General features: G+C 47.4%; 1 protein-coding gene across 6 annotated transcripts in view; it reads right to left on the bottom strand.

The window, feature by feature from the left end:
- Nucleotides 1–21462, bottom strand: part of NPAS2 (neuronal PAS domain protein 2) — a 174111-nt gene extending 152649 nt beyond the window's left edge. For 3 of the 6 annotated variants that reach the window (XR_011998034.1, XM_072742968.1, XM_072742967.1), the window contains exon 1: nucleotides 5084–5700. Coding sequence is in view for 2 of the 6 variants with exons in the window: in XM_072742968.1 (XP_072599069.1) it covers nucleotides 5084–5685 (602 nt within the window). In the remaining 4 variants the exon portion in view is untranslated. Of the gene's footprint in view, nucleotides 1–5083; nucleotides 5701–5848; nucleotides 5965–6092; nucleotides 6209–8630; nucleotides 8715–21265 lie in introns of those variants that run through there. The other 3 variants (XM_072742972.1, XM_072742970.1, XM_072742969.1) reach the window with 3 other exon arrangements.
- Nucleotides 21463–25329: the final 3867 nt, after the last annotated feature.

The following is a 25329-nucleotide window of genomic DNA, read 5'->3' on the forward strand; positions in this document are numbered from 1 at the left end:
CTACAACTAACAGAAACCTAACTTGACCTGCTTTAAGTGATCAGGAAAGTTTCAGGATCTTCCAAACACCCCAAAGCAGAGACTCCTTGTTGCCTAATTCAGAAGGTCAAGAGCACTGTGGGGGCCAATTCTTCACCTTTACATTCTTTGGCAGGTCAGCTGGGACCCAATCTCGCCTGCCCTGGGGGCTGACCGCTGCCCACGTGCAGGTACTGCACCACCAGGAGAAGAAGGCTGCCTCCCCCACCTTGCCTCATTTGAAGGGCCCGGGAAGCTTCCCAGTGGCCCACCATCATGCTTTATTGGTCAGGACGAAGTCCACATGCTCACTCTGAGCCATCACTGGTGAGGACAGTTGGCCCGCCATGGTAGCTTTGGCCAATCAGGATTTAGCCCCGAGACAGGTGGGAACCCAGTAGACTCTGGAGCAAAACCAGGTTTCTGCCAGGCACAACCAGGGCACAGGCTGCAAGGGGCATCTTTTTACTAGAGATAGCCTAGATTATTTGAATATTTACAAGATCATGTATATTTTTTTACAAGATCATATTTTTAAAATATTTTATTTGAGAGACAGTGAGCATTCGCTTTGGGGGTGGGGAAGGAGAGGTATTGGGAAGGGGGAGAGGGATGAGCAGACTCCCCACTGAGCAGGAGTCAGACTTGGGGCTAGATCCCCTGAGATCATGACCTGAGCAGAAGTCAGACACCTAACTGACAGCCAGCCAGGCACTTGAGATTTTTTAGATCTAACATTAAACAGATATGTAATGCACAGAAAAAAGACTAAAAGGAAATACACCTTGAGATTTGCAGGTAATCTTTATGTTCTTCATTTTGTTCTATGTTTTCCAATAATTAAATATACTTTTGTAACAGAAAAATAATAGTTTAAAATATATTCTCCTGTTCTCCCATAGTTTGACTTTCAAGGGGCCCAAATACCCTTTGTGAAATTGTGCAGTGCCATTTTTGGTTCAGAAGAGGGAAGAATGAGGCTTCTCAGCTCTGTCACTTGCCTTCCTTTAGGCTTGTGCCTACTGGAAGTCTGGCTAACCCTCAAAGACCCAAGAACAAAATCCTCTATGGCCTTCCACAAGGCAGCAGTCCACAAAGTTGGGTCCCTGGCTCCCACCTCGCACCCTCTGGCCCTGCCACTGCTCTGACCTCTATTCTGGATGCTTGCTGCCCTCTTTTCTCTCCCTTGTTACCCCTCCACCCCTCCAAGGGCTTCCTTGGCTCCAATCTTTCCTCTACTTTTCTTTCCCCCGCACATAAAACGCCCATTGGCATTCCCTGACAACTTGGTTTTCAAGGTTTATTTTAGGCAGGGAGGCACGGAGCAGGAATGGTAGCAGTAAAGTCTCCTTTGCAAATAATAAATGGAATTTCATATATATTTCATATATATATATGAAAGTAGAGCAATGTTGGAGTATTTTGTGTCACCCAGATGACCCTTCTGAAGATCAGAGCGATAGAGACCACTGCTATGGAATAGCCACCTTCCCCAGATGTCAAGAGGAAACAATCATCTCAGAGCATCAAGTATAAAACGCCTGCCTGATGATTTCTGACATCCAGCACTAATTTCAGGTAACTCCTGGAAAGGACTCACTGATGGCTTAATCCTTCCTTAAAAGTGCCTTGCCACGGAATGCACCAAGGCCCCTCTCAGAGAGGAAAGTACTTGCCCTTCCCTCTGAACCATATTTTTAAGGAGTGACTGATTGCACGAATACCAGTTGGTTTTGAACTGTGGAAACTACAGGCTAAGCACCAGGAACAGCCTCAGGTAAATATGCCGCTTGAAGGGTTATCACCATGGCTGAACAGAAGCCAGGGCACTGCAGGAGAAGGGTGGAGATGTGCATGCTCTGGATAATTCCGTCTTGCATCTGATTAACTTATGCAGCTGCTCACCCTCCAGCCCCAGCCTGGTTCTCTACTGTGCGCCTTGGGTTTGTTGGTGAGCCAAATCGAGTGTCTACTTGGTGAGCTACATGAAAAAATATTTTAGGAACCTCTTCTTTCTCTTGCCTACCAGCCCCCTCTTTCCCATCGACAGTAATAAAAACAATCACTTTTGTTAAGCTTAACATGTGTCCTTTACTGGGAATCCTCCCACCTTGACCAGGTAAGCAGCATTCCCACTATTTTTCTGACCAGGGCGCTGAGGCTCAAAGAGATTAAAAAAGTTGCTCCAAGTCACACAGTAGCCGAGCAGGGTGCCAGTTGCTACGCCGGGTCTGTCTGATTTCAATATCCACATTTTACATTCTGCAAAATCACAAAGCTTTCCATTCAAAAGAGACTAGCTAGAGGTCAAGGTCAGTAATGTGGAAGCCCTACCAGAAAATCTCCTTTCCTGGGCCCTTCTCTGGTCAAGGAACTCATTTTCAGACTAGAAAGTCTCTCTCTCTCTCTCTCTCTCTTCCATATCTTGTCCGCTCCTTAAGGGCAGAGAGGATCCATGTTCTTTATTTTCCTATTACCTGGGCCTATCATGTAGTAGGTGCTCAGCAAACAAAGGCTAAACGGAATGAAGTGTATTCCAGAACTTTGCTGGCATTTCACAGCATCAGGAGCTTGTGAGAAATGCAGAATATTGGCTCCCAACCCAGATGTGCTGAGTAAGCCTGTGCATTTAGGAAGGTCCCCAGGAAATCACATGCACTGTGAAGTTTGAGACACAATCTTTGGCATCTTCACCTTCTTTAATACACGTTTTTTCACACCAGCATAGAAGCTAAGCTCTCTCCTTTCTATTCTGCATCATCAGATGCACATTGTTTTATGATCCATAGAAGTTCAAGTGATCTTGGAGGCAATTTGCCGAGAAGATGACTTCGCTTACAATGCCAAGTGGTCACCAATGTCCAAGAATTCAGCGAGCAACAGTAGTGCCTTAGCTAATGCCTGCATTTAGAAATTCTTGTTAATAAGTGTTCACATTCAGTAAGTCCTTACTTAGTGCTGTAAGGTATTATTCACCATCATCAGATTTAAACTTGAGTTACTCATAGTTAAGTACTCCATTAGCATTCACGAATTTCTAACCTCTGGATAACTCTCATCGACAACTCAGCTCACTTCCTACACTCTTTGTTGAGCATCTATTATGAACAAAGCCTCACAGGGCTGAGATGAGGTGGGGAATATGAACGTGGCAGTCCCTGACCTCCCATCTTTGCTACAAATAGAATGATAATCAGGAACATGCTAATGAAACATTTGTGTAAGCAAATAATGCATCAAATATCATTTCCACTATTTAAATGTGAAACTCAATTAGATGCTTCTACGATGCAGCCAATTAATCCATCGGCGTAAAGCAGCCAAGAATACTGAGTCACTGGGCTATTTTCAACACCTTGTAATTTGACCTCTCTTGGGAAAGAGATGTCACTGCTTACATGGGATCCGCATGGGACAATCAGTGTCCCGATCACAATGGAGAAACTGACTTTTCAAGTGAAGGACAAGATACATAGCAGTAATAACAGTTAAGTAAAAGGACTTTAGCTCTTCAGGTTCTTAAGGTTCAAAAGCAAGACTTCAAAAAAATGAACATATACAGGTGATGATATCAAAAAGATATGCATATAGTGTTATTTTAATCTAAACAAATCACTAATTTGTGACTTGAAACAAGTGGCAGGGTGAAGAGCCAGCTATAAAGACTACCAAGAGTTAAGATAGTTTAAAAAATACGATAAATTCAACTTAATAATGGCATGCATCACATGATGTGGGTCATTGTTTTTTTTTTTTTTTAACGTTTTCATTACTTTTATCATTTTCATTATTAGGCAGCCAGAAATAGTTGAAAAAGGACCCAAACTCCTAAAAGAACCAAATGTGCTTAAAAACAATAATTGTTTCCTACACAGAGATGAATTCTTTGTCACCATCTGAACACTCTCATCATATCAGGGAATTTTTTTCATCACACTAATTAATAAAGCCACACTTGGTTCTTTTCTTGGCACGTTTAACTCTTTGGGGGGCAACGTTTTATTAACAACGTTATTTCCTCCAGAATGAAGTCCCTTCTCTCACCTCCGCAGGAGTCACTCTGGGGAGTAGTAAGGATATAACCAATTCTGCTGTTGCACACAGTGGGACAGATCAGCAAATAAATAGAAGCATCGATTTCCAAGACGAAAATGGCTAAAAGCAGCACAATTACAATTCTTCTAAGCCACACTCCCGCATAGCTCTGGGAGATGGAAGACAAGTATTGAATGTCTTTATGTTGCACACTTTATTTCTAACTAAGTGTTTAAGAAGACTGCTGAGAAATGCCAATACTTCTATGGGTCCTGGCTTAGCTGTGTAATGTAACACAGATTTTAAAAAATTTATTTTCTGCTTTTGCAAAAAATAGTGGCCCTAGTCAGAATAACACCTTTAAACGCTATATTTATTTGGGGGTTATCTTAAAATACATTTTGGGATTATTTTTGCTAAGCTTTCTCTTTAAGGAAATCTTTGTGACAGAAAGACCTAGTACTTGCCCTTGAATTTTGAACTGGCACTTCCCACCCAAGAAGGGCAGCTCTGCTTTCATGCAAGCCATAATCAGTTGGTCAATTCACTGGTCAGGTACTAAGTTAGTCTTAGGACAGAGGCGTGGACAGTGCTACATCTTGCCAGGAACTGCTTTTGAGCCAATTATCTGGAAAGTCCAAACAGGGAAAACCCTCCTATTAAGGAAAAGAAGGTTTGGTTTCTAAATGATCACAAATGACCAGTTCCTCTCTGCCGATTACGTTAACAACTACTCAATATTTTACCTGTAAAGAAACAGGCCAACCAATTTAATGAATTTGGGGCACTATACCAAAGCAGCAGGTACTGAAGACAAACACGTAGAGCTCTCCCCTCTTGGACCCCTTCTGAACACCTGTTGAATCCCAGGGCTCTAAACTTTTTGAACTAAAGCCTCCCGGATACAATCATGGTAGTTTTTAGACTTTCTGGAAGTGTGTGTGTATTTTTAAGGTTTCCATCTTGCTTAATCTCCAAAGCTGGTTACTGATTATTTATGAATCACAGGGCTGAAAACAAACTTTCTTACCTCGAGCAGTCAAGGAGCCGCAGGCAGAGGCGCGGGGTTTTTAATTTAGCTCCCTGGCACCTGTCCCCGCTCCCCCTGGTGCACGACCCCGCGCAGCTCCACGGAAAGGTCAAAGGTCGGGCTCCCTGGGCGGCCCCGGGGAGGGGGCACGCCTCCTGGCAAAACAGCGCGCTGGCATCCAAGCTGGGGAGCGGCGGCCAGGCGAAGCGAGGAGCCGGGCTGCGCGCCCTCCAAACGTGCAGGGGGCAGACTGGGTTCCCGGTCGGGCCCGGAGCCAAATCCGACCCAGGGACCCGGGGGGTGGGGGTCGCGGGCCCGGGGCGCGCACGCCGCACCTCCGGGGCTTCCCCGCTCCCCGCTCTTGGACAGGGCGAGCGCTGCGGCTCGGGGAGGCCACGGGCGGCCCTCCAGGCTGCTACCTCGGCGTGGCCTCTAGCCGCCCCGACGGCACCCTCTGAGCTCCCCAAAGGCTGAGGTTCGGGGTGCCTCGTCCTCCGCTGCCTACGGCGCGACGCGCACGGAGACACCAGCCCGGCCGCCCCTGCAGTCCCGCCAGCTGCGGCGTCCCGGGCGGCGGGCCCCGGGGGGGCGGGGACCCGCATCCCGCGCCCCTGACCCCGCGCCGCGCAGCCCCGCGCCTGAGCCCCCCCCCCCCCCGCGGCCCCGCGCGTCCGCCGCGCCGGCCAGCAGGTGACCGGGTCCCGCGAACCCGCGCGCGCGGACTCCCGCCGCGGGCCCCCCGCGTCCCCGGGCGCGGCCCCTTACCTCGGAGCTGGCCGGGGCGACCCCGCGGGGCCGGGCGCGGACTGGGCCGGGGAGACGCGCCTCCCGCCGCCGCCGCCGCCGCCGCCGCCGCCGCCGCCGCCGCCGCTGGGAGCCGAGGCGGCGAGCGGGCGCGGCGAGCTCCTCCCGGGCGGCGGCGGGAGGCGCTGCTCTCGCTGCCGCCGCCGCCGCCGCCGCCGCCACCGCGGCCGCGGGTCTCGGAGCTGCGCGGCCGCTGCTGCCCGGCCGCCGGCGCGCGGGTCCCTCGGCTCCTGCGGGAGGCCGGCTGCTCGCGCGGCAAACTCTTCCGCACGCAGAGCCGGTGGGGAGAGCCGCCGCCGCCTCTTCCTCCTCCCCCGCCCTCCTCCCGCCTCCCGCCTCCCGCCCGCCGCCGCCTCCTCCTCCCTCGCCGCCTCCTCCTTCCCTCCGCTCCTGCTGCCGGGTCTCTCCCGGGCGCACGCCGGGCCTCGGCCCGACCCGGCCTGGGACTCGCGCGCTGCGGCCCCGGACCCCAGCTCCCCTGGGCGGCGCGGGCGGCCGCCGCCTCTGCTGGGCCGCGGGGCCGCGGGGTCGGGGCCCGGCGGGGGGCGCGGGGTCGGGCGGCGGGCGGCGGGTGTGCGTGCTTGGAGGGGAACTGGCCGCGGGCGGGCGCGGGCGGGCGCGGGGCCGCCGGCCGAAGTCCCGTTCAAGTTGTCGCCGGGGGCGGCCAGGACAGACCCCCGCCGGGCCCGCTGCCACCCCGCGGCCCCGTGGGGGGGGGGGGGCGAGCACACGACGGCCGTGCCCTCCACGCCGCCCGGCGGGGCAGGTCTGCGCGCGGACTGCGAGCCCCGGCACAGGCGCGCCTCCGCGCTGCGACCCCCGAGATGCCCCAGGAGCGGGCGCGGCCGGGCCCCTGGGGCTGGGGAGAAGCCGGAGAGCGCTGCTCGGGGGGCACCGCAGCGCCTGCTGGGGAGGAATAATCCGCGCTGCCGCCAAGGAGAACGTAGCCGGCCGGGAAAATGGGTCAAGGATGGAGAGGCTCGGCGGAGCGCCCACCGCCCCCGGCAGCGGCGCGCGGGGAGGGGGCTGCGGCCGGGAGCGCGCCCTCGGAGCTCCGCGCGGCCTCCCCCTCCCCTCCCCCGCTGCCCTCCTCTCCTTTTGCACCAGTGCAGGAAATGTTCCACTGACCTACATATTTTTCCAAACATACGTGACCTTTTTTTTTTTTTTTTCCTCTGTGGGAGGAGACAGGCGAGAATCCAAGAAAAGGAGAAGCTGGAGCGGCGCGCGCGCGAGCAAACAGGGAGGCTTTCGGTGAGGCTCCCGCAACCCGCAACCGACGCCGAACCGAGACAGAAGCACCGACGCCGTCCCCGGGGGCCGGGGGCCGGGGGCCGGGGGCCCGGGGCCGGGAGCCGCGGTCTGGCACTCGGCGGGGCCCCGAGACAGCGCGGGGGGAAGGGCCCGGGGCCTGTGTCCCGCCGAGGCCCGACGCGGTGACCGGGATGCCCTGGGCTCGCAGACCTCCCGCCACCGCGTGGAGGCGCCCGGAGGGAGGCCCAGAGGAGGGGAGCGGGCCCCCGCCCCCGCCCGCCCCCGGGAAGTCACCCTTTCCCTAACATCCCCCTGGTACAGCGCCTGGCGCAGGGCTGAGCCCCGGCAGCCCTTTCAGAGGACCCTCGGTCCCTCGCACATGCCAGCAAGTGGCCCTGGAAGGGAAGGCGCCCCCGCCAGTCCTTGTCCATCATACTTGGTTTTGTGGCCAGAAGGAATCTCCTAGGGCGCTTCCCCCGAACACCAGCCGGGCCAGTGCGCCGGGGTTCGCTGCCCGCTCAGTTCCAGGGCCCTCGCTTTATCCTCTCCCCGCTCGAGTTCAAGATAGGCCCTCTTCCCGCGCAGACCCGACCAACAGCGCCTTATTTGGGCATGCAACCCCACACCGTCAATTAGATCAAAACGCTCACACGGAGCTCCTTCCCCCCCCCCCCACTAAAGTAGGTCATTCTCTTTATTTCCCACTTGTATTATTTTTGTCTAATTCTCCTCCTGAAAAATAATCAGCTGCAAGGAACTTTGAGCATCCTAAGAGAAGCCGTTATTCTTAGGCTTGCTTTTCTGACTTGGAGGGCTTTTCAAGGAGGAGGAGGCATTTGGCACGTGATGGTTCTGAAGTCCCTCCCTTTCCAAAAGGGGGGAAAAAGAGTTACTTTAATTAATTACGTTATTTATTTATTTATTGGCTTTGTTTTTTTTTCAGGCAAGAAGGCTTTGCCCTGCTCTTAAAGCATGGTCCCAATATCTACTAAAGAATAAAGTTATGTGCTTTTAACCTGATTCAGTGTGGACTTTAAAGCCACCTCCCTTCCTTTCTTGCTTTGAAAGAGATCCCAACTCCCTCCTCCTCCCTTTTGGGAACTAGTTGAACAATTCTTAAGTGATCTATTTGTAGTGACCTACAGTAATAATGCATCAAGTAGTTCTGCAGAGCAACAAATGTTTTTGCTACTGTTTTTACCTGTTGCTCAGAGGATATCCTACCAAATGTGTGGTCTCTGTCTTTTGATAATGGAGATGATGTAGATATATGTATATATGGTTGTGTATATGTATATATATGGTTGTTGCACTCATTCCAGACTCCATGTCATCTCCTAGTGTTAATCCTACTGGGTAGGACATCTGTCTGACCAGAATGGGAAGTGGAGTCTGCAGCATGGAATCCAATCAGGACTCGGGGAGGCGGGGTCCTCAGAAGAATGTGCCTTTCCCTCCAAAATGTAGAGAGTCAAAGTGGAAAGTTTACCTTCTGTTCCTTCAATGCATTTGACAGTTCAGTTCCTTTTATTGGCATTTGTTGATGGCTTCCGTGAGTCAGGCTGGGCTTGGCCTGTGAGGGATCAAGGGAAAGTTTATGGTAGTTTCAGTACCAGAAGGATTTACAGGGTAGAGGCAATGATAAAATGTGGCCAAATAGGGCTAGTGGCAAAGGACAAAAATGCCATGCGGGTTCAAAGGAAGGAATCAGGGTGGGCTTCTTGAAGGAGATGACATTGATGCTAGAGTTTTTCATCAACTAGATAACAAAGTCAAACTAGATCATAAGCTCCACAATATTTGAAATGGGCAGCATGGGCAAAGAACCATTTCAAAATTACATTGCCAATTTGGGGAAATTCTCAAGTTTCGTGTAGTCAGTACTTTAAAAGAACTTGGCTTTACTCATTGAATGCTGCAATGGTGTATCCAGGGACCTCAGATATTTTTTAAAGAATCAAAATTTATGGAGAGGAAGATCAAAATTTTAAATTGCAATTATACTGATCTTTGAAGATCAACAAAACAATTCAGTTTTGCAACCTAACTGGGAGTTCTTTTCCATCACAAAAGTTGAATCTGTGGCCTACCCTAATTTAAAACATTTAGCCAATTAAAGTCTCAAAATACATACACTATAGGTGTCCATATGTGGTGCTACATACAGGCAAGAATGTGTGGGCTATTCCAATTATTACAGCACTAGCTCAAGGCGTGGGGCCCATATTAGGTATGTATAGTCAGTAAATGAAATAGAAACTTTAGGATAGACAACAAGAACAATTCTGTGCCAGATGACATCATCACAGTTTTTCTGAATAATCATAGGATAGAGGGCCTTCTTTCTTTTTTAAAGGGGTGTCCAGAAGCTCCTTTATGGATTTTTAACTCTAAGTAGCAGTTTTCACTTTCCAGTTAAAAGAAAAAGAGGGGCACCTGGGTGGCTCAGTGGTTCAGTGTCTGCCTCTGGCTCAAGTCATGATCCCCAGGTCCTGGGATCGAGTCCCACATCAGGCTCCCCATGGGGAGCCTGCTTCTCCCTCTGCCTATGTCTCTACCTCTCTCTCTATGTCTCTCATAAATAAGTAAAGAAAATCTTAAAAAAAAAAAAAAAAAGAAAGAAAACACAAGACTAGGCAGGCACCATTAAGTAGGGTAACATCATATTAGGGAAGAGAACCGTTGCAACTGAGACAGAAGGGCAAGAGGGGTCAGTATAAAGATGAAGAAGAGGCCTCAGAGCCTGGTAACCAGAGACCAAATGACTCAGAGTCCAGGACTAATGGCCGCCTATAGAAGGAAGATTCAAGAATATCCACCTTGTGATTGAAATATCAGGTTGGAATTTGAACACTTTGTTTCTGCAGAAGTTCCACAGGGTGAAAGTGCAGGGTGGTGATTCGCAGTGATTAGTTCACTGTGGCAGGCTCCCTTGCGGGCCTGAGGATGTTACCAGGAGACAATCAACGCCTTGTGTAGCCCGCCCGCCTGGTAGGGTGAAGACTTGGCACCTGTGCCTATTAGATCATGTGGTTGGAAAACCAAAGAATGAAGTAAGATTTCCTTACAAAATTGGTGTGGAGGACCCGGGGAGGAAGTGTGGGCTGGAGCAGTCTGGAGGTGACAAAGCCCCAAAGCCTCAGCCAGTTCCCACCAGTTAGTAGCATTGCTTCTGGAACCATAGGAGAAAATAATACATGTGAATGTGCATGCATTGAAACACATGCAGTATACACACACACACACACACACACACACATCTGAAACAGATGTGGTAAGACTTGACGATATGGGCACTTGAGAATAATCTTTCCTTTAAGCTCCCTGAGGAAGGCCCTTTATGTACATTTCCTCTAATAATGAATTTTGATTTTAGGTCCTATTTCTTTGTCTTCTAAAGAGAATCTTAAAAAAAAAAACACAAATCTTTATTTTTTAGAGCAGTTTTATGTTCACAATAAAATAGGTCAGGAAGTACCAAGTTGGCATATATTCCCTGATTCCCTCTCCCCAGCCTCCCAGACCATCAACGTCCCCCAACAGATTAGGACATTTGTTACAATCATTGAACCTCCACTGACACATCATTATCACCCAAAGCCCGTAATTTACATTAGGGTTCACTCTTGGTGTTGTGCAGTCAGTGGGTTTGGACAGTGCATAAGGACCTGCATCTACCATTAGGTATCATACAGAGTATTTTCCACTGCCCTAAAAATCCTCTATGCTCCACCTATTCATCCTCCCCACGGACCCCTGCCAGTTACCGATCTCCTTACTGTCTCCATAGTTTTGCCTTTTCCAGAATGTCATATAGTCACATAGTAGGCAGCCTTTCAGATTGGCTTCTTTCACTTAGTAAGAAGCAGTTGAGTTTCCTCCATGTCTTTTTATGGCTCCATAGCTCATCTCTTTTTAGCACTGAATAACATTCCATTGTCTGCATAAGAGGTTTTTTTTTAAAAAATGGTATTTTAGTAAATCATGTTTGCAGTACTAGAAGGTAACATTCATCTAATATTTACATGCCAGCTATTTGCATTACCTCATCTCATCTTTGTACCGCCCTGTAAAAAAAAAAAAAAAAAAGATTTATGATTTCCAGGTAACAGGGAATCTGACTGAGGGAGGCTCAAGGTGCCCTCAGTCACTTGGCAAATACATGGCAGAGCAGGGTCTGATCCTCAAAGACTGCCAAGTCCATGCTCCCTCCCGCCCACTCCAGCCCTCAGCTGTGCCTGATGCCAACGACACAAAGCTATTGGAGGCATCAGAGGCATGGGAGGCATCCTTCACTTTCCTGTGCTCTTGCTGGATAAGAACTGATGCTAAAGCATATGGCCCGCCATGTCCTCATACTTCTTGTCTCCATTTTCTCTGGCCCTCTCAGTACCCCAGTTACTAATATCTTTATTCCGTTCTGAGGTGGCTATCTTCCAAGTGCTCGAAATAGCACTCCAGGATGAAGAATTGGAGTTGGCAAAAGAGCAACGCTTGGTCCTGACAATTCATAGAAGGAAATAAAGTCAGTGGGTCAATATGTGTGTTATTGGCTTATTGGCACCCCGCCAAGGGCACTGTTTGGACTTTAGTGATAGTGGGATGGGAGTGTCCTTTTGTAAACTTATGTTATGTTCAAACCAGCTCTAGGCTCTGGGGTTGGGAAAGGGAACCAGCTCCTGTGGAGAAAAGGAAAGTCTGGGTGCTGGTCACGCCGCCCCCCCTCTTGGCCCATGAGAGTGGGACCAGTGCAGCACCCCCCCCCCACCTTCCACCCAGCGAGGAAGCTCATATCTCTGTCACGCTTCTGGTTAATGTAGTAGCTGGGGGTGTTAGTCTTTCTCATTGGAACCAGATTATTTGGGGGGGGGGGGCAATACTCAGCTCAGATTGTGAGTGCTCCAAGGAAGTATTCAAACCACTCCACCTTAAACTAACAGCCATCTTGGGTGAGCTGTGGAATGTGGAAGAAACACTGGTGTTGTGCACTCCCTGCACTAGAAAACTGGAATGGAAGTCTTTTGTGTACGGGGTTCTGGGAGCTGGGGGTGGAGGGGAAGGTTCCAGGGATGCAAATATGGGTGAGCTGTAAATTTGCCAGAAGGATGGGAGGGGTTTTTTCAGCTCCTGCAATTAGTTGAGAGGATTTGAAAGCAATTTTCGAGTCAGAGTGAAAACACATACAGTGTAGAAGAAATCACGTCAGCTCTGTAAGGTGTTTGCTCCTAGCTGCATTCACGAAGGCACAGGAGGCAAGCTGTTGAGACATGCGCCTCTCCAATGAATGCGAGAAGCATGCTTTAAGCACAGGGCAGAAAGACAGCTGGGTTGACACACAAGTGGCCATTGTCTTTGGCTGTTCTTAGCTCATGTCCCCTGTAACAGCTAAGAAGAGGCAATTTACTGTGTCTACATGTGTCTGTTAGTAAGAGCACATGGCCCTCAAATAGGCATCCCCAAAGTGGTTTCCAATTCTCTCTCTTTTTTTTTTTTTTTTGAGCGCTCGGACTTCTGCTCAAATGCTATTTGATTAGTTGTTTCTAGACTAGCAAATGCATAACCTACTGTGTACTTTGCCCAGGAAGAACATTTAGTGATATGAAATTCATCACACATAGTTCACTTGAAGTGAAAAGCTAATTATGGAAAAACATTTTCCAAGGAGCTATTTATAGCTCCTCCCAAGAAGGCAACAGACTACGCATTTCCCATATCGGCAAGAATTATTTTATTAGCATGCTTTGTTGTGAGGTTTGGGTGATAAAGAAGCTTTTCTCAATGGCTCCAGGGTAACACTTTCATTGACAGTGAACGTGATTCTATAATCCAGACAACTTGTCTTGATGTTATTAGCACACATGTGCTGCTACTTATCACTGCAGCGTTCTTCCTTTCGAAGCAAATGAGGGGTTATCCTTCAAGTGAAAGAGATTCTTTCACAATAGCAACTGGGCTTGACTGTATTCTTACATTCCAGAAATTTGTAATTAAAGTCACTTTTCCTTTTGATGATATTAGTGAGGTTCAAATGGTTCACAGAGTCTATGTCTGGGACTGACTACCTGGGCCTTTTTTAAAAGCCTTTTTCACTTGAGAATTATAGACGCCAATGGATAGCATTTTGTTTTCTTGACCCTCAAAAATTGAGACCAGTGGTTTTCAGTGTGTGTTCCTCAGGCCTCAGCATTGGCATCACCTGGATACCTCTTAGAACTGGAAATTGTCAAGCCCCACCCAGACCTGCTGAATCAGAAACTCTAGAGATGAGCACTAGCAACCTGTTAACAGGCCCTTCAGGAGATTCTAATATACTTATGTTTGAAAACCACTGATTTAGACAGTTGGTGATGATGTAGGTTGGAGGTACTTCAACTTTCATATGATTTGAGCTAATGCTATTGCTCCTCCTGTGCCAGGTCCTAGGCTAAGAGCAAGCATGCAGGAATTTGTTTTATCTTTGCAGGCTCCCTCCAAAGGCAGTTTCCTACTGTCCCCTTCGACAGACAGATCTTGGAATGGGGGCCTAATGGTGTTAAAGTACTTGTACGGCTCTCACTGCTAGCAGGGAGCAGAGTAAGGATGGAGACATGAGTCTTTCTTTCTTTCTTTTTTTTTTTTTCTTGAGACGTTAATCTTTCTGCTGCCCAAGTCTGCACCTTGACTACCCCACACTGATGCTGACTTGTGGGCACACTCAGACAAATGATTGATAAGAACTTTAATAACCTACCTTCCTCAATTCTTCTCCCCATTGTCCTTTTATTCCTTCTCCTCTTCTCAGTGCCTTCTAGTCCTTTTTCCTCTCTCTTGCTCTCCATCTCTCTCCCCTACTCCCCACTTGCCCTGCTCCATGGAAATGAACCGCTATAAAATGTTATCATCCTATCTTTTAACTTGTTCTCATTTCTCTCTTCATCAGAGTCCAGGTTGGCCAAGGGCAAATGATAGCACTGAGCCAAAATCTGGTGATTTCAGCTGTGTGGGGAGCCAGTTGGCCTAACTGTGGCCTTCACATAAGAGGAAGCTGGCAGGGATGGACATTAAGTTAAAAGGCCACAAGGTGGGTTTGGTCAGCATTGTTTGCAGGGTAGCTAGTAGTCTAAGGAAAACGACACTGACCTTGGTCAACAGGTCATTTGTACTCTAACATAAAAATACAAATACTAGAATAGTACATGGATGACAAGTATAAAACATTAAGAAAATAGAAATGAGAGCTTATAAATAAACCCTCACATCTATAGTCAACTGATTTTGAGGAGGATGCCAAGACAATTCAATGAAGGAAAGAACAGTCTTTTCAGCAGATGGCACCGAGACACACCAAAAGATGAAGCTGGACCCCTACCTCACATTATATAAAATATTAACTTAAAATGGATCAAATGCATAAAGGTAAAAGTTAAAACTATAAAATTCTTAGAAGAAAACAGGGGTAAATCATCATGACCTTGGATTTGGCAAACGGTTCTTAAATATGACACCAAAAGCACAAGCAACCAAAGGGGGGAAATAGATCAACTGGACTTCATCAGAAGTAAAAATTTGTGATGACACTTTCAAAAAAGTGAAAACACACCCCACAGAATGGGGGAAAATATTTGCAAGTCCTATATCTGGTAAGGGACTTCTATCTGGAGTATATAAAGAATTCTTACAACTCAATAATAGAAGACAAGTAAACCAATTTTTTAAAAAAGGAAAAGGAGGGGCACCCCGGGTGGCTTAGTCAGTTAAGCATCTGCCTTTGGCTCAGGTCATGATGCCAGAGTCCTGGGATGGAGTCCTGCCTCAGGCTCCCTGCTCAGCTGAGAGCCTGGTTCCCATCTTCCTTTGTCACTCCCCCTGTTTGTGCTCTCTCAATCTCAAATAAATAGATAAATAAATAAAATCTTTTTAAAATAGGCAACGGATCTGAATAGATTCTTCCCCAAAGAAGATATATGCATGACCAAAAAGCACACAAAAAGATACTTAACATAAGGAGTCATTAAGAAAATGCAAATTAAAGCCACCACGAGATGCCTTACCACGTTCACTAGGCTGGCTAGAGTTAAAAAAAAAAAAAAAAAGCAAAACAAAAAAATGAAAATAACAAGTGTTGGTGAGGATGTGGAGAAATTGGAACCCTCATATACTGCTGGTGGGTGGGAATGTAAAATGATGCAGTCACTTTGGAAAACAGACCAGCAGTTCCTTATAAAAGTAAAAAATAGAGTTACCATTCGATCCAGCAATTCCCCTGCTTAGTATATATCCAAGAGAAATGAAAGCAAATGTGCACACAAAAGCTTGTATATGAATGTTTATAGTGGCATGATTCATGAGAGCCGAAATCGGGAACAACACCCATGTCCATCAACTGATGAATGGACTACACAAAATGGGACATATTCACACTATGGAATATTATTTGGCCATAACAAGGAATGAAGTACTGCTACATGCTACCACATGGTTGAACTTTGAAAGCATCATGTGAATGAAAGAAGGCAGTCAAAAAAGACCAGTAACTGAAGATATGAAGCCCAGAAAGTAGATTATAGTTGCCTACAATGGGGAGCATGGTGGTTTGGATGTGATGGATAGAGTACAGGGTTTTTTGGAGTGATGAAAATGCTCTAAAATTGGTTGTAGTGATGACTGTATAACTCTGGGAACACACTAGAAACCATTGAATAGTGTACTACGGATGGGTTAATTATATGTCGGTTATGCCCGAGTGACATCAACAAAAAATGAGAAAAAGAAACCCCCACTAATAGTATTATATCTGCCCAGTTCTTCCCTTTTGGAGCCTCATTCATTCATTCAGCATCATGCTTCCGTCATGCCAAGGCCCTGACCTACCTCCTCTCCTTACCATACCCTTCCCCTTTCCTTCTTCCTTCACTCCTTCCTGCTACGTCCTAAGTGAGCAGGTCCCCCAGATACTATCTTCAGCCTCTTGCTTGGCTTCCTCTTTCCTGCACAAATCCAGTCCTTTGGTTTTCATTCCAACGTCTTTCAAATCTTTATCTCTGGTTCTGACAGCTTCTCCCACCTCTCTTCCACATTCCCAACTGCCTGCTGGTATTTCCATTTGGATGCCTCCAACTTAACTTGTTTAAAACTAATTTGATTTAAATTAAATCAAATCTAATCCCTCCTCCCTTTTCCCTCACCCCAGCTCATTCTCCCATCTTTCCTAATCCTATTAATGCTGCTACTTTTCTTCCAGTTACCTGAGCTTAATAGCTGAACTCTGAACTCTCTCTATCTCATCTTCCCTTGTCATTCAGTGACTGAATCCTATTGGATCCTTGCTTCCTAACGTTGCTTGCACTCATCCCTTCCTTCCCATTCCACGGTCTCTCTCTTCTGCAGTTCAGCCGTAACTAGAGATGGTCACTAGCATTCTAACTGGCCATACCTAACCACAGGATATGAACTGTGGAAGCAAAAGAATGCAGAGTTGCAATGTAAGGAAGGACTTCACAACTCCCTGCTATGAACTTCATTAAGTGGATTTCACAAGGGACTTGAACAAAAGAAGATGAAACCCAAGGGCCTGGAAAGAAAGGCTTCCATGCATTAATGAAACAGGTCATCTTGGGGAAATTGAAACATACGCCCAAGGCAGTGGGTTTAGAGAGCCCCTTGACAGGCCTGATACTAAGCCAGTGTACACTACTGGTACAGCCACACAGTGGTTGAAATACTAAAATGTTTCTGTGCTGACTGGTAAATAGCCACCATCTTGAGCCCCCTGACTGCCCCTCACAGCCCTGCTGCTCCCCCATGACTCCCTGAGAGTGATTAGAAACCCTGCCGGTAGCTATGCTATCCCTTGGCTCTGACTCTATAACTACCCTGGTCTCAACTTAGGAGCTTTTCCAGTGGTCACCAAATCAAATTCACACTCCTTGGCATTCTCAGGATCCATCTTAATCTGACCATAACCTAGCTTTCTGGTCTATTTTCCTTGACTCCTACCGTGCATTCCTTGTATGGGACTTACACTATCCCAACATCAAATTTTTGCTTTTGCTTTTCCCTTCCTGCTCTGTCTGCTGAAATCCTCTCCCCCAACCCCCGCAGAGCCTTGCTCATATGTTACCACTCTCAAGAAGTTGCCCCAGCATCCTTCTGCCAGAAGTGATCTTTCCTTCCTCGCTGTTATGCCTCTGTCTCTCTCTATACACATACATATCTGTATATGCATATGTATATTTTATGGATGCATCATTTTCTACATATAATTGTATAATTGAATGTATTCTTTCTTCAATTTATATGGCATCATACCTTAAAGCTGGTGTATCAATGTAAGGTTATTTTGGATGTAGGAACAGAAATCAACTCTGCTTGCAGGGCTTGGACCTCACATCTCCCCCTGTGACTACCACACAGCCTCATGACTCTGAGTCCTGGTCCCACCCCATCAGCCACTGGCCGCCTGGTGGGTGACTCCAGCCTCATATACCCCATTTGCCTACTTGGCAAAGGGAACTTCCTGAGTCCTAACTTAAGCAGTGGGAGAGAGGCATCCAACACATGCAAAATTCACAGCCTTTCCCTGCTGTACCTTCTACTTAAATGTCTGGTCTTAAATTAAACCTCATGTGCTTTGGGTTGTAAGCTATACTATGTCTCGAAGTGAAACATTTTATTTAACAACTTCCTTTAAAAAAAAAAAAAAGTATTGACCATTTTAGCTTTCCTGAACCAGTTAGAAAGGACACTTTGTGTATAAGTCAATGCCCTGTTGGAAGAAGAGGGAAACAGTCCGTGTTCTCCAGGGCCTTCTGAGTGGACCAGAGCTTACATTTTATATCCCAGACACTGAGCTAGGATTCTAGGGTTTGTTCAGTTTAAACACGCTCTTCCAGCATCCTCAGGGGCAGACACATAGCGGGCTATACTCCCTCTGTAGCACAGTACTCAGTACACAGACCTGAGTACTGCACACATGATTATTGTCTGAGTGAAGGAGACCTGGAGCCCATTTTAGGAACTACTGAGTTCTTATGATGCGCTGGGGTTACGTACATTTTCACTGAACGCTCACTGAACAACCTTCTGAGGCACATATTGCTCCATTTTTTTAATGAGGAAACTGGCTCCGGGAGGCTAAGTGATACTCTCAGTGTCATCCACTATGTACTCAGTAGACCAGGAGGTATCATGAGGTGTACCTGGCTTAGTCTCCACTGCCCCCTCCCACCCCTTGCAAGTTCTGCTCCCTGATTTCCCGCAGGGACAACTTCCCTACTCCAGACCGCTCACTCCTTTCTCCTCTCAGGCCCCTGTAGTTGGGGGGTGGGGGGGCTTGAGAGCATCAGCCCACCTGATCCTTCCAGCCCATGAACCTCTGCATGACATCTATTCCTTTATTTGTCTCCAGGGAGGTTCATTTTCCTTTTAAGAGGAGCTGTGGTCCAATGTCCCTTTCATGTCTGGTTCCACAGAGGTCACTGCTAGGGTCATTTGGCATCGTGGAGGCCATCCATATGCAGATTTGCTAATGCTAGGATTTGGATAGAGGCAGATTGTGAATTTTTGGAGATTGTGTTGAGATCCAATGAATGTACTCACACATCCCTGAAGCAGCACTTAAATCCTGCTTTTATTATTGAGTAAAAGAAAAGCAAGTGGAGGGTGTGAGTAGGACAAAGGGGTACAAGAGGCTACTTGAAGCATTTCATGCCAAATCTAAATGTATGCATGGATGCCAAGGAGCATTCCATTACTGTGCAGCACATCTGTGTAGACACGCACAGTGGCATTGCTTGTTCGGGCATCTCCTCAAACCTTCCTTCTGACCCTTGTCATCCAAGCTTGCCTGTCCTAAGTCTAAGCCATTTAAAACAGGTCCTGTTTTCTACCAGAGAAGTTTCTGCAGTAAAGGAATCCTGTTAACATGTTGCTGAACTATTCTATTACTTTTCTTAAGTATCGTACAATGTTAACAAAAGGTCTGGCATTCAGCTGTGCAGGTTGTGCACTGCACAGCTTGGGGCCTGTAGTCACACAGACTACTGATTCAGTAAAAATGCAGTTGAACTCAGGAAGCCCTTAGGGAGATGATGCAAATGTCGAAGACTGAGTACATTTTGCAAGAAGATTCAGAAGAGGTGATCTATTTTGCAGGAGGGGACAAGTATAGCCTATGGCAGGATCAAGAGCTTTAGAAGCAAGCCAGCCTGGCTTCAGGTCCTATTGTCACCATATCATCACTTAGTACCTGGCTCATCTGGGTGGTGACTTAACTTCCCTGAGTCTATAAAGAGAGGATGGGGAAATTCTTCCTTTATGCTCTGTCTGTGGGGGGGGTGGCCCCCTGGGCTGGTTGTCAGGCCTCTGGTTTCCTGCTTTCTTCCATTCCTCCTGCTCAGTGACCCAGCTAAAGATTTCTCACCACCCAAATCCAAATGCAAATGCATATATTCATATATACATATTTTCTTATTATGGTAAAACATGCATAACACAGAGCATACCAATTTAACCATTTTTAAGTGTTCAGTGGCATTAATGTGCAACCATCACCACCATCTAGCTCCAGAACGCTTTCCATCTTCCCGAACTGAAACTCTGTCGCCATTGAACAACTCCTTCTCCCTCCCTCCCCCTGGCTCCTGGTATCCACCGGTCTAGCTGACAATTGTAGCTGTCTTGTATAAGTGAAATCACACAGTATTCATCCTTTTGTGGCTGGCTTATTTCACTTATCGTGATGTCTTCATGGTTCGTCCAAGTTGTAGCATGTGTTCAGAATTCTTTCCTTTTTAGAGCTGAATAATATTCCATTGTATGGATAGACCATATTTTATTTATCCATTCATCCATCAATGGACACTTGGGTTGCTTTCACCTTTTGGCTGTTGTGAAGAATGCTGCTATGAACCCGATGTACAAGTATCTCTTTGTGACCTTGTTTTCCCTTCTTTTGAGTACAAACCCCAAAGTGGGATCGCTGGATCATCTGGCAATGCTAAGGTTAGTTTTTTGAGGAGCTACCATCCTGTTTTCCACAGAGGCTGTACCATTTTACATTCCCACCAGCCATGTGCAAGGGCTCTCATTTCTCCACATCCTCATCAACACTTGTTGTTGTTGTTTTTAATAATAGCCATCCTAGTGGGTGTTGCACACATATTTTTAAAATCAATGCTGAACACTGTCTTTTAGTTTCCTTGATTTCTTTGTGGCAGTCTCCTTGGATTGCTGTGGGCAGAGAGATGTGAATTCTTCCATCTGCTCGGAAGTGACGAGACTAGAGGAGTCACTGCTGGTCCACAGCTAAAGTGCACAGGGGACTCAACCTGTGATAAAGCAGGGGACAGGTGCTAGTGGCTAGGGGAAGCAGGGAGTAGGGTTGGATGTTTCTCTGGAGTGAGGTGTCAAGAAGAGCTCTGAGAAGGGAATGACTTCTGGCTCTTATCCCAGAAGACAGTGGTTTCATCCTGGGGACGTATGTTTAATATTCCTATAACAGCAGCAAATGTTTGCATTTCATTTCATTTCTTTTTTTTTTCCGTTTTTTTCTCTTTTTCTTTCTTCTTCCTACCCCTCCTTTCCCCCTTTCTCCTTTTGTCCCCCCATAAAATAGATGCTGAATTCTCACCAGAAAGAAATAAAGGGCAAGAGCTGCCCGTTTCAAGCTCAGAGAATCCTTGAGCACTACGGTTAAGGAATCACTGACCTAGAACGGCAGAAGTTTGTGTGGGCTGCAGGGAAGACAGGATTTCCTGGCCCCGGGAAGTGGTGTTCTTGGATGGACTGCAGCCCAGGCTTTGTTCTTGGCTCCCAGCACAGCAGCCCCTAGCTGGTACCTGGGGTTGAGACACTCACTTTTGGGGCAGGACTTTGCCAGCAGACACCAGTTATCTGCTGTCTGCTCTGAGCTACCAGTGGAAGAGCTTTTCAGCTTGGAGCCCCACTGTGGCTTTGGCCTCCAGATCTGCCCCACGCCCCTCTCTCCCAGCTATATTTGTAGCCCCGAGGGGGGAAGAACAGGGGAATCTTGCACACGTTCATTTCCACACAACTGAAATGGGGACTCATGCAGGAACAAGAGGAGCAGAGCTGCGGCCCCTGGCTGTCATGGCCACATCCCCACAGAGATGCTGGAACACCCACCTGTTCGCTGGGATTCTGTGTAGAGGGTGGGGCCTGGGGGCTGTGCCTTCATCACCAGGCCTGTCATCACAGCCGGCATCGCTCTTCTGACTGACATCCCTCAGTAGCACACTTTGACTCTCAATCTATGATAGCTGCAAAGATAGATCAAAGCAATCTGCAGGGTGCTGTAGCCATAGAAAGAGGAGAAAAAGGCCAATTAAAAAAAATAAATAAAGTTCGACTCAAATCCTGACACACACCCTACAACTGCCTGCACCTCCCACTCCCTCACAGTTGGATCGAGGAGAAGGCTGCAGTAAGTGCTGGAAAATAATAGTTATCCAGACCCTTCGTGTGTGGGGCCTGGACTACCCACTAGGGCTTCCGGAATAAAAAAGTAATGCTCCCATCCGAGTGCCTGAACCAAAGGAGCGGGCCGCTGCGTGGGCGTGGGAGCCGTGCCTGGGCTCTTGAGCAGAATTTATGTCCTTCATCTGCAATTAGCCCATTGCCACTTCTGAGAACATGAATAGTTCACTCTGCTGTTAATGGGAATGCTGTTCTCACCCCAATGGGAGGAAAAATGCCCAGAAACATGTTGAATGGTTTTTTTTTTTTTGATACTTAAAAACATTGCAGTGATTTTCTGCTTCCAAAAAGGACATGTTGATAACTTTTCCATATGGTAATTTTCTGTTATGATTGTTAGTGGCTTGGCAATTTTTAAGATGAAATTCCTAACGGTCAGCAGAATTTGGTCCAGTTTTCAATCCATAAGACCAGTTAAGTTTTCAGAGAGGAAGCCATTATTTCTTTCCTCTTTATTCATATTGAAAAGACATGTCTCTGTGCCCAACCCCATGGTTACCTCGTCTCTTCGAATGCGGCTTTGGGTTCCTGGGGAGCTGAGGACATGGATGCAAGGGCACCCAATGGGCCTGTCATTCTCGTGGTTCAGAGACGCCAGCACTGAGTTTCCCCAAGTTACCTTTTCCAATTCCAATAACATTCTGTGCGTCAGCGTTGCCAGGGTAGATGCAGCCAGGCCTGGGATAGAAACCCTGTTTTCCATGCAGAGATGACTCTCATGCAAACAGGCTCTCTTCCCTGCCCGACAACAGGCTGTCTCACACAACTTAAAAATTCAAAATGTCTTTTCCTAAAAATATCAAAGAAGAATCTTACCAAAATTATTTAGTATCACTTGTTTTTTTTCCACTCCCGTGGGTGGTATTCATAGGAGGAGTTATATTTATGGACCTAATAGAAATAATACAGATGATCCTAAGAACGGTATTAGCTCTGGAAACAACCCAAATGCGGATGATGTTTGACATGAATGCCTAAAATGATTTGCAACCTCCTCCCCATTAGGATTGTGAGTTTTCATTTGTAAAAGGCAGTGACGATACATGTGTCAGAGCCTGAATGACTACCTAAGGTAAAAGGTAAATGAAAACCTGCCTTTTCAGATGTCACTTTTGTGCAACCCTTCCCTTCAGTGATCTTTGCTTCCCTATTTGTCTCCACCAATTAAACTCTGGAGGGCTTGAGGGCTGAGGCAAAATGATGCTTTTTAAATTTTTTTTTTTTAGGGTTTGGTTATATTTATTTACATTGGGCACTAGACATGTCAATGTATCAACCTGCTGATGCCAGGTTATAAGAAAATCGCTTTCACGGAAACATTCCTAGGATGGTTCTCTAAGCAAGAACTTCCCTGGCACGCCGAAGGGTGTGTTTTATCTCAGGGAACAGCAAAATGTGACTGACTGCCTTGGTCCAGGCTCTCTCAGTTGTAGATAACAGAACCTACTCCGTTGAAGCAGAACAATATTTACATAGGGATAAAACTTGCCTTCAGAATTTGGGGACAGACGCAGAAAGGCTACACAATAATCTCCCAGGAAGAATGTCCAAAATCACACCGCAAGGTCAGGCTGCCGAGGAGGCGGATGCCTTTCTCCTGGCCAGGGAGATGCTGCCTCGGCCAGAGCCAGGCCACCTTTGCCTCGCCTGGTACTTGCAAGTGGGTGTACCTTCTCTCCGCGTACCTCCATTCAGAATCCGAGTGCCTGCGCCCCCAGTTGATGTGGAGGTACCAAGTCTCACCCCGACACCCGGCTGCCAATGAGCGTGGGATATGTAAACTGTTGCTTTCCAGCTCCTTCCCTGCAGGGAGACGCGTTAGAATAGGGTAGGGATGGAGGTTGAGTAGCTACCACGTGTGAAACAGACCAGAATACAGTGGGGCGGGTGGGCGGGAAGGGGGGGGATGAGCCAAATGAAACAACTTTCAGCTCCGTTTGGCAGCACATAGACCCTAGCTTGGAGAGCTCAGTATAAACTGGTTGGTGGAGAAGCCGAGATTGGTCAGTGGTCACGGCAGCCTGAAGGAGTCTAACTAGCCCAGCGCCTCCCTAGCCACCCAGTGTCCTTGCAGGCCGACCTCACAAGCAGTGCTGCAGGGAGGTCAGAGGACAGCTTGACCGTAGAGTCTTCTGTCTGGAGAGGGCCTTTCTCCCCTTCCCAAGGGATCTGGAGGCTTCTGGAGTGCCCTTCTCTTCATTTTCTCCTCTGCGTGGTCTTGGCTCTGGGGAGGTAGCAGCTGCTTCTCCTCCAAGCTTGGAGCCATGTTTGTGCCGCCTCAGGGTCTCAAGTAGAACATACGAGATCGTCTTGTTTGTTTCCATGTAGAGCTTGAGAGAGCCATATTGTGATGGTATAGCTCTTCCTTTCATGGTTTCTTTACTTATTTTCATGGTTTCTTTACTTATCTTTATTTTCATAAAAATCAACAGGGTTAAAAAAAATCACCAGGTTTTAAAGAATTATGAATATGTTTGAAAGAGACAAATGATAATGGTGATATATTTTTACTATGCTTTTGCATCTGTAATACATATATAACCATCCTGTGAGTTAGATCTGATTACTGTCAACATATAGATGGAAATTCATAGGTTTATAGATGGAATTTATAGGTGGAAACTGAAGCCCAGAGAGGTAAAGTGACGTGTTTAAAGGAACAGAGCAGCACAGAGCCCAACTCTGGTCTTGTGACTCTTGAGTTGGAGGTTCTCTTCCCACGTATCGAATTCTCCTGGCACAAAGATATGAACAAGAGTGAATGGAGGTGAGGTGAGGGATATATGTACATGTGTGTGCGCGCCTGTGGGAAGGGATCATGCAGATTTTATGCATTTTTACATAAATTCATATGCGTTAATTCAACTACAGTGTGTGGCTGGTAAGATGTTGCATTTTTCAATTGAGATCTTACAACTCGGCATTGTTATTCCATTGTTCTACCTTAACAAAGCCAGGGTAGCTGGAAGAATCAGGCCAGGATTGCACACATGCTTTTTATTTGCCACATGGGGCCAATTGGCAAGATGCCTATAGAGAGTTGACGCTCCAGGGAACTTGCAAACACACTGATTGGCCCACGACGAGGTCAGACGCTATGAAGCATCTGTCTGGGAGAATGAATATTCCCTGACATTGCCTATGCCAGCCCTCAGCCTGGGCTGGGATTCCTGCCTGTCCCCTCATGGAATGGGTGAATAAAATGAAGAAGAGGACAGTGAGGCTTGCCCAAGGTCTGCTAGCGGGTGGGTGGCCCTGGGTGGATCTACATCCTGTATTGCTGTCCTCAGAGGGCCGGACGTTAGCTAGGACAAAGGCTCCTGAGAAGGGCCAGGCTCCTAGGAGAGGGGCCAAGTGCAGAAAGAGAAGGTTCAGCTGGGGGGCATGGTGAGAGGCTGTGTGATGGGAGTTGGAGAAGTTGATCCTTGAGCAAAATTCACTCATTTGTGCAGCATCCTCCGTATTGAATGCCAGGCCCTGCACTGCGCCCCTAGCAAACTATTCCTGCTTTTGAGGAGCTTCAGCTAATTAACAGATGGATAGCAACACTGATCATAAATAACTGCGAACCTGCGTAGAGCATCCTACACCTACGAAGCGTTTTTCACCTGCAGTGTCTGGTTTCGCCCGCACAGTTTCGGGAGGCAGAAAGCAGGTCGATGATCATTTTCAAGCGACAATCTCTAAAGCTCAGAGTACTTGGACTCGGACTC

The sequence above is a fragment of the Vulpes vulpes genome, chromosome 16 (genome assembly GCF_048418805.1).
Source record: "Vulpes vulpes isolate BD-2025 chromosome 16, VulVul3, whole genome shotgun sequence".
Classification (NCBI taxonomy): Eukaryota; Metazoa; Chordata; class Mammalia; order Carnivora; family Canidae; genus Vulpes; species Vulpes vulpes.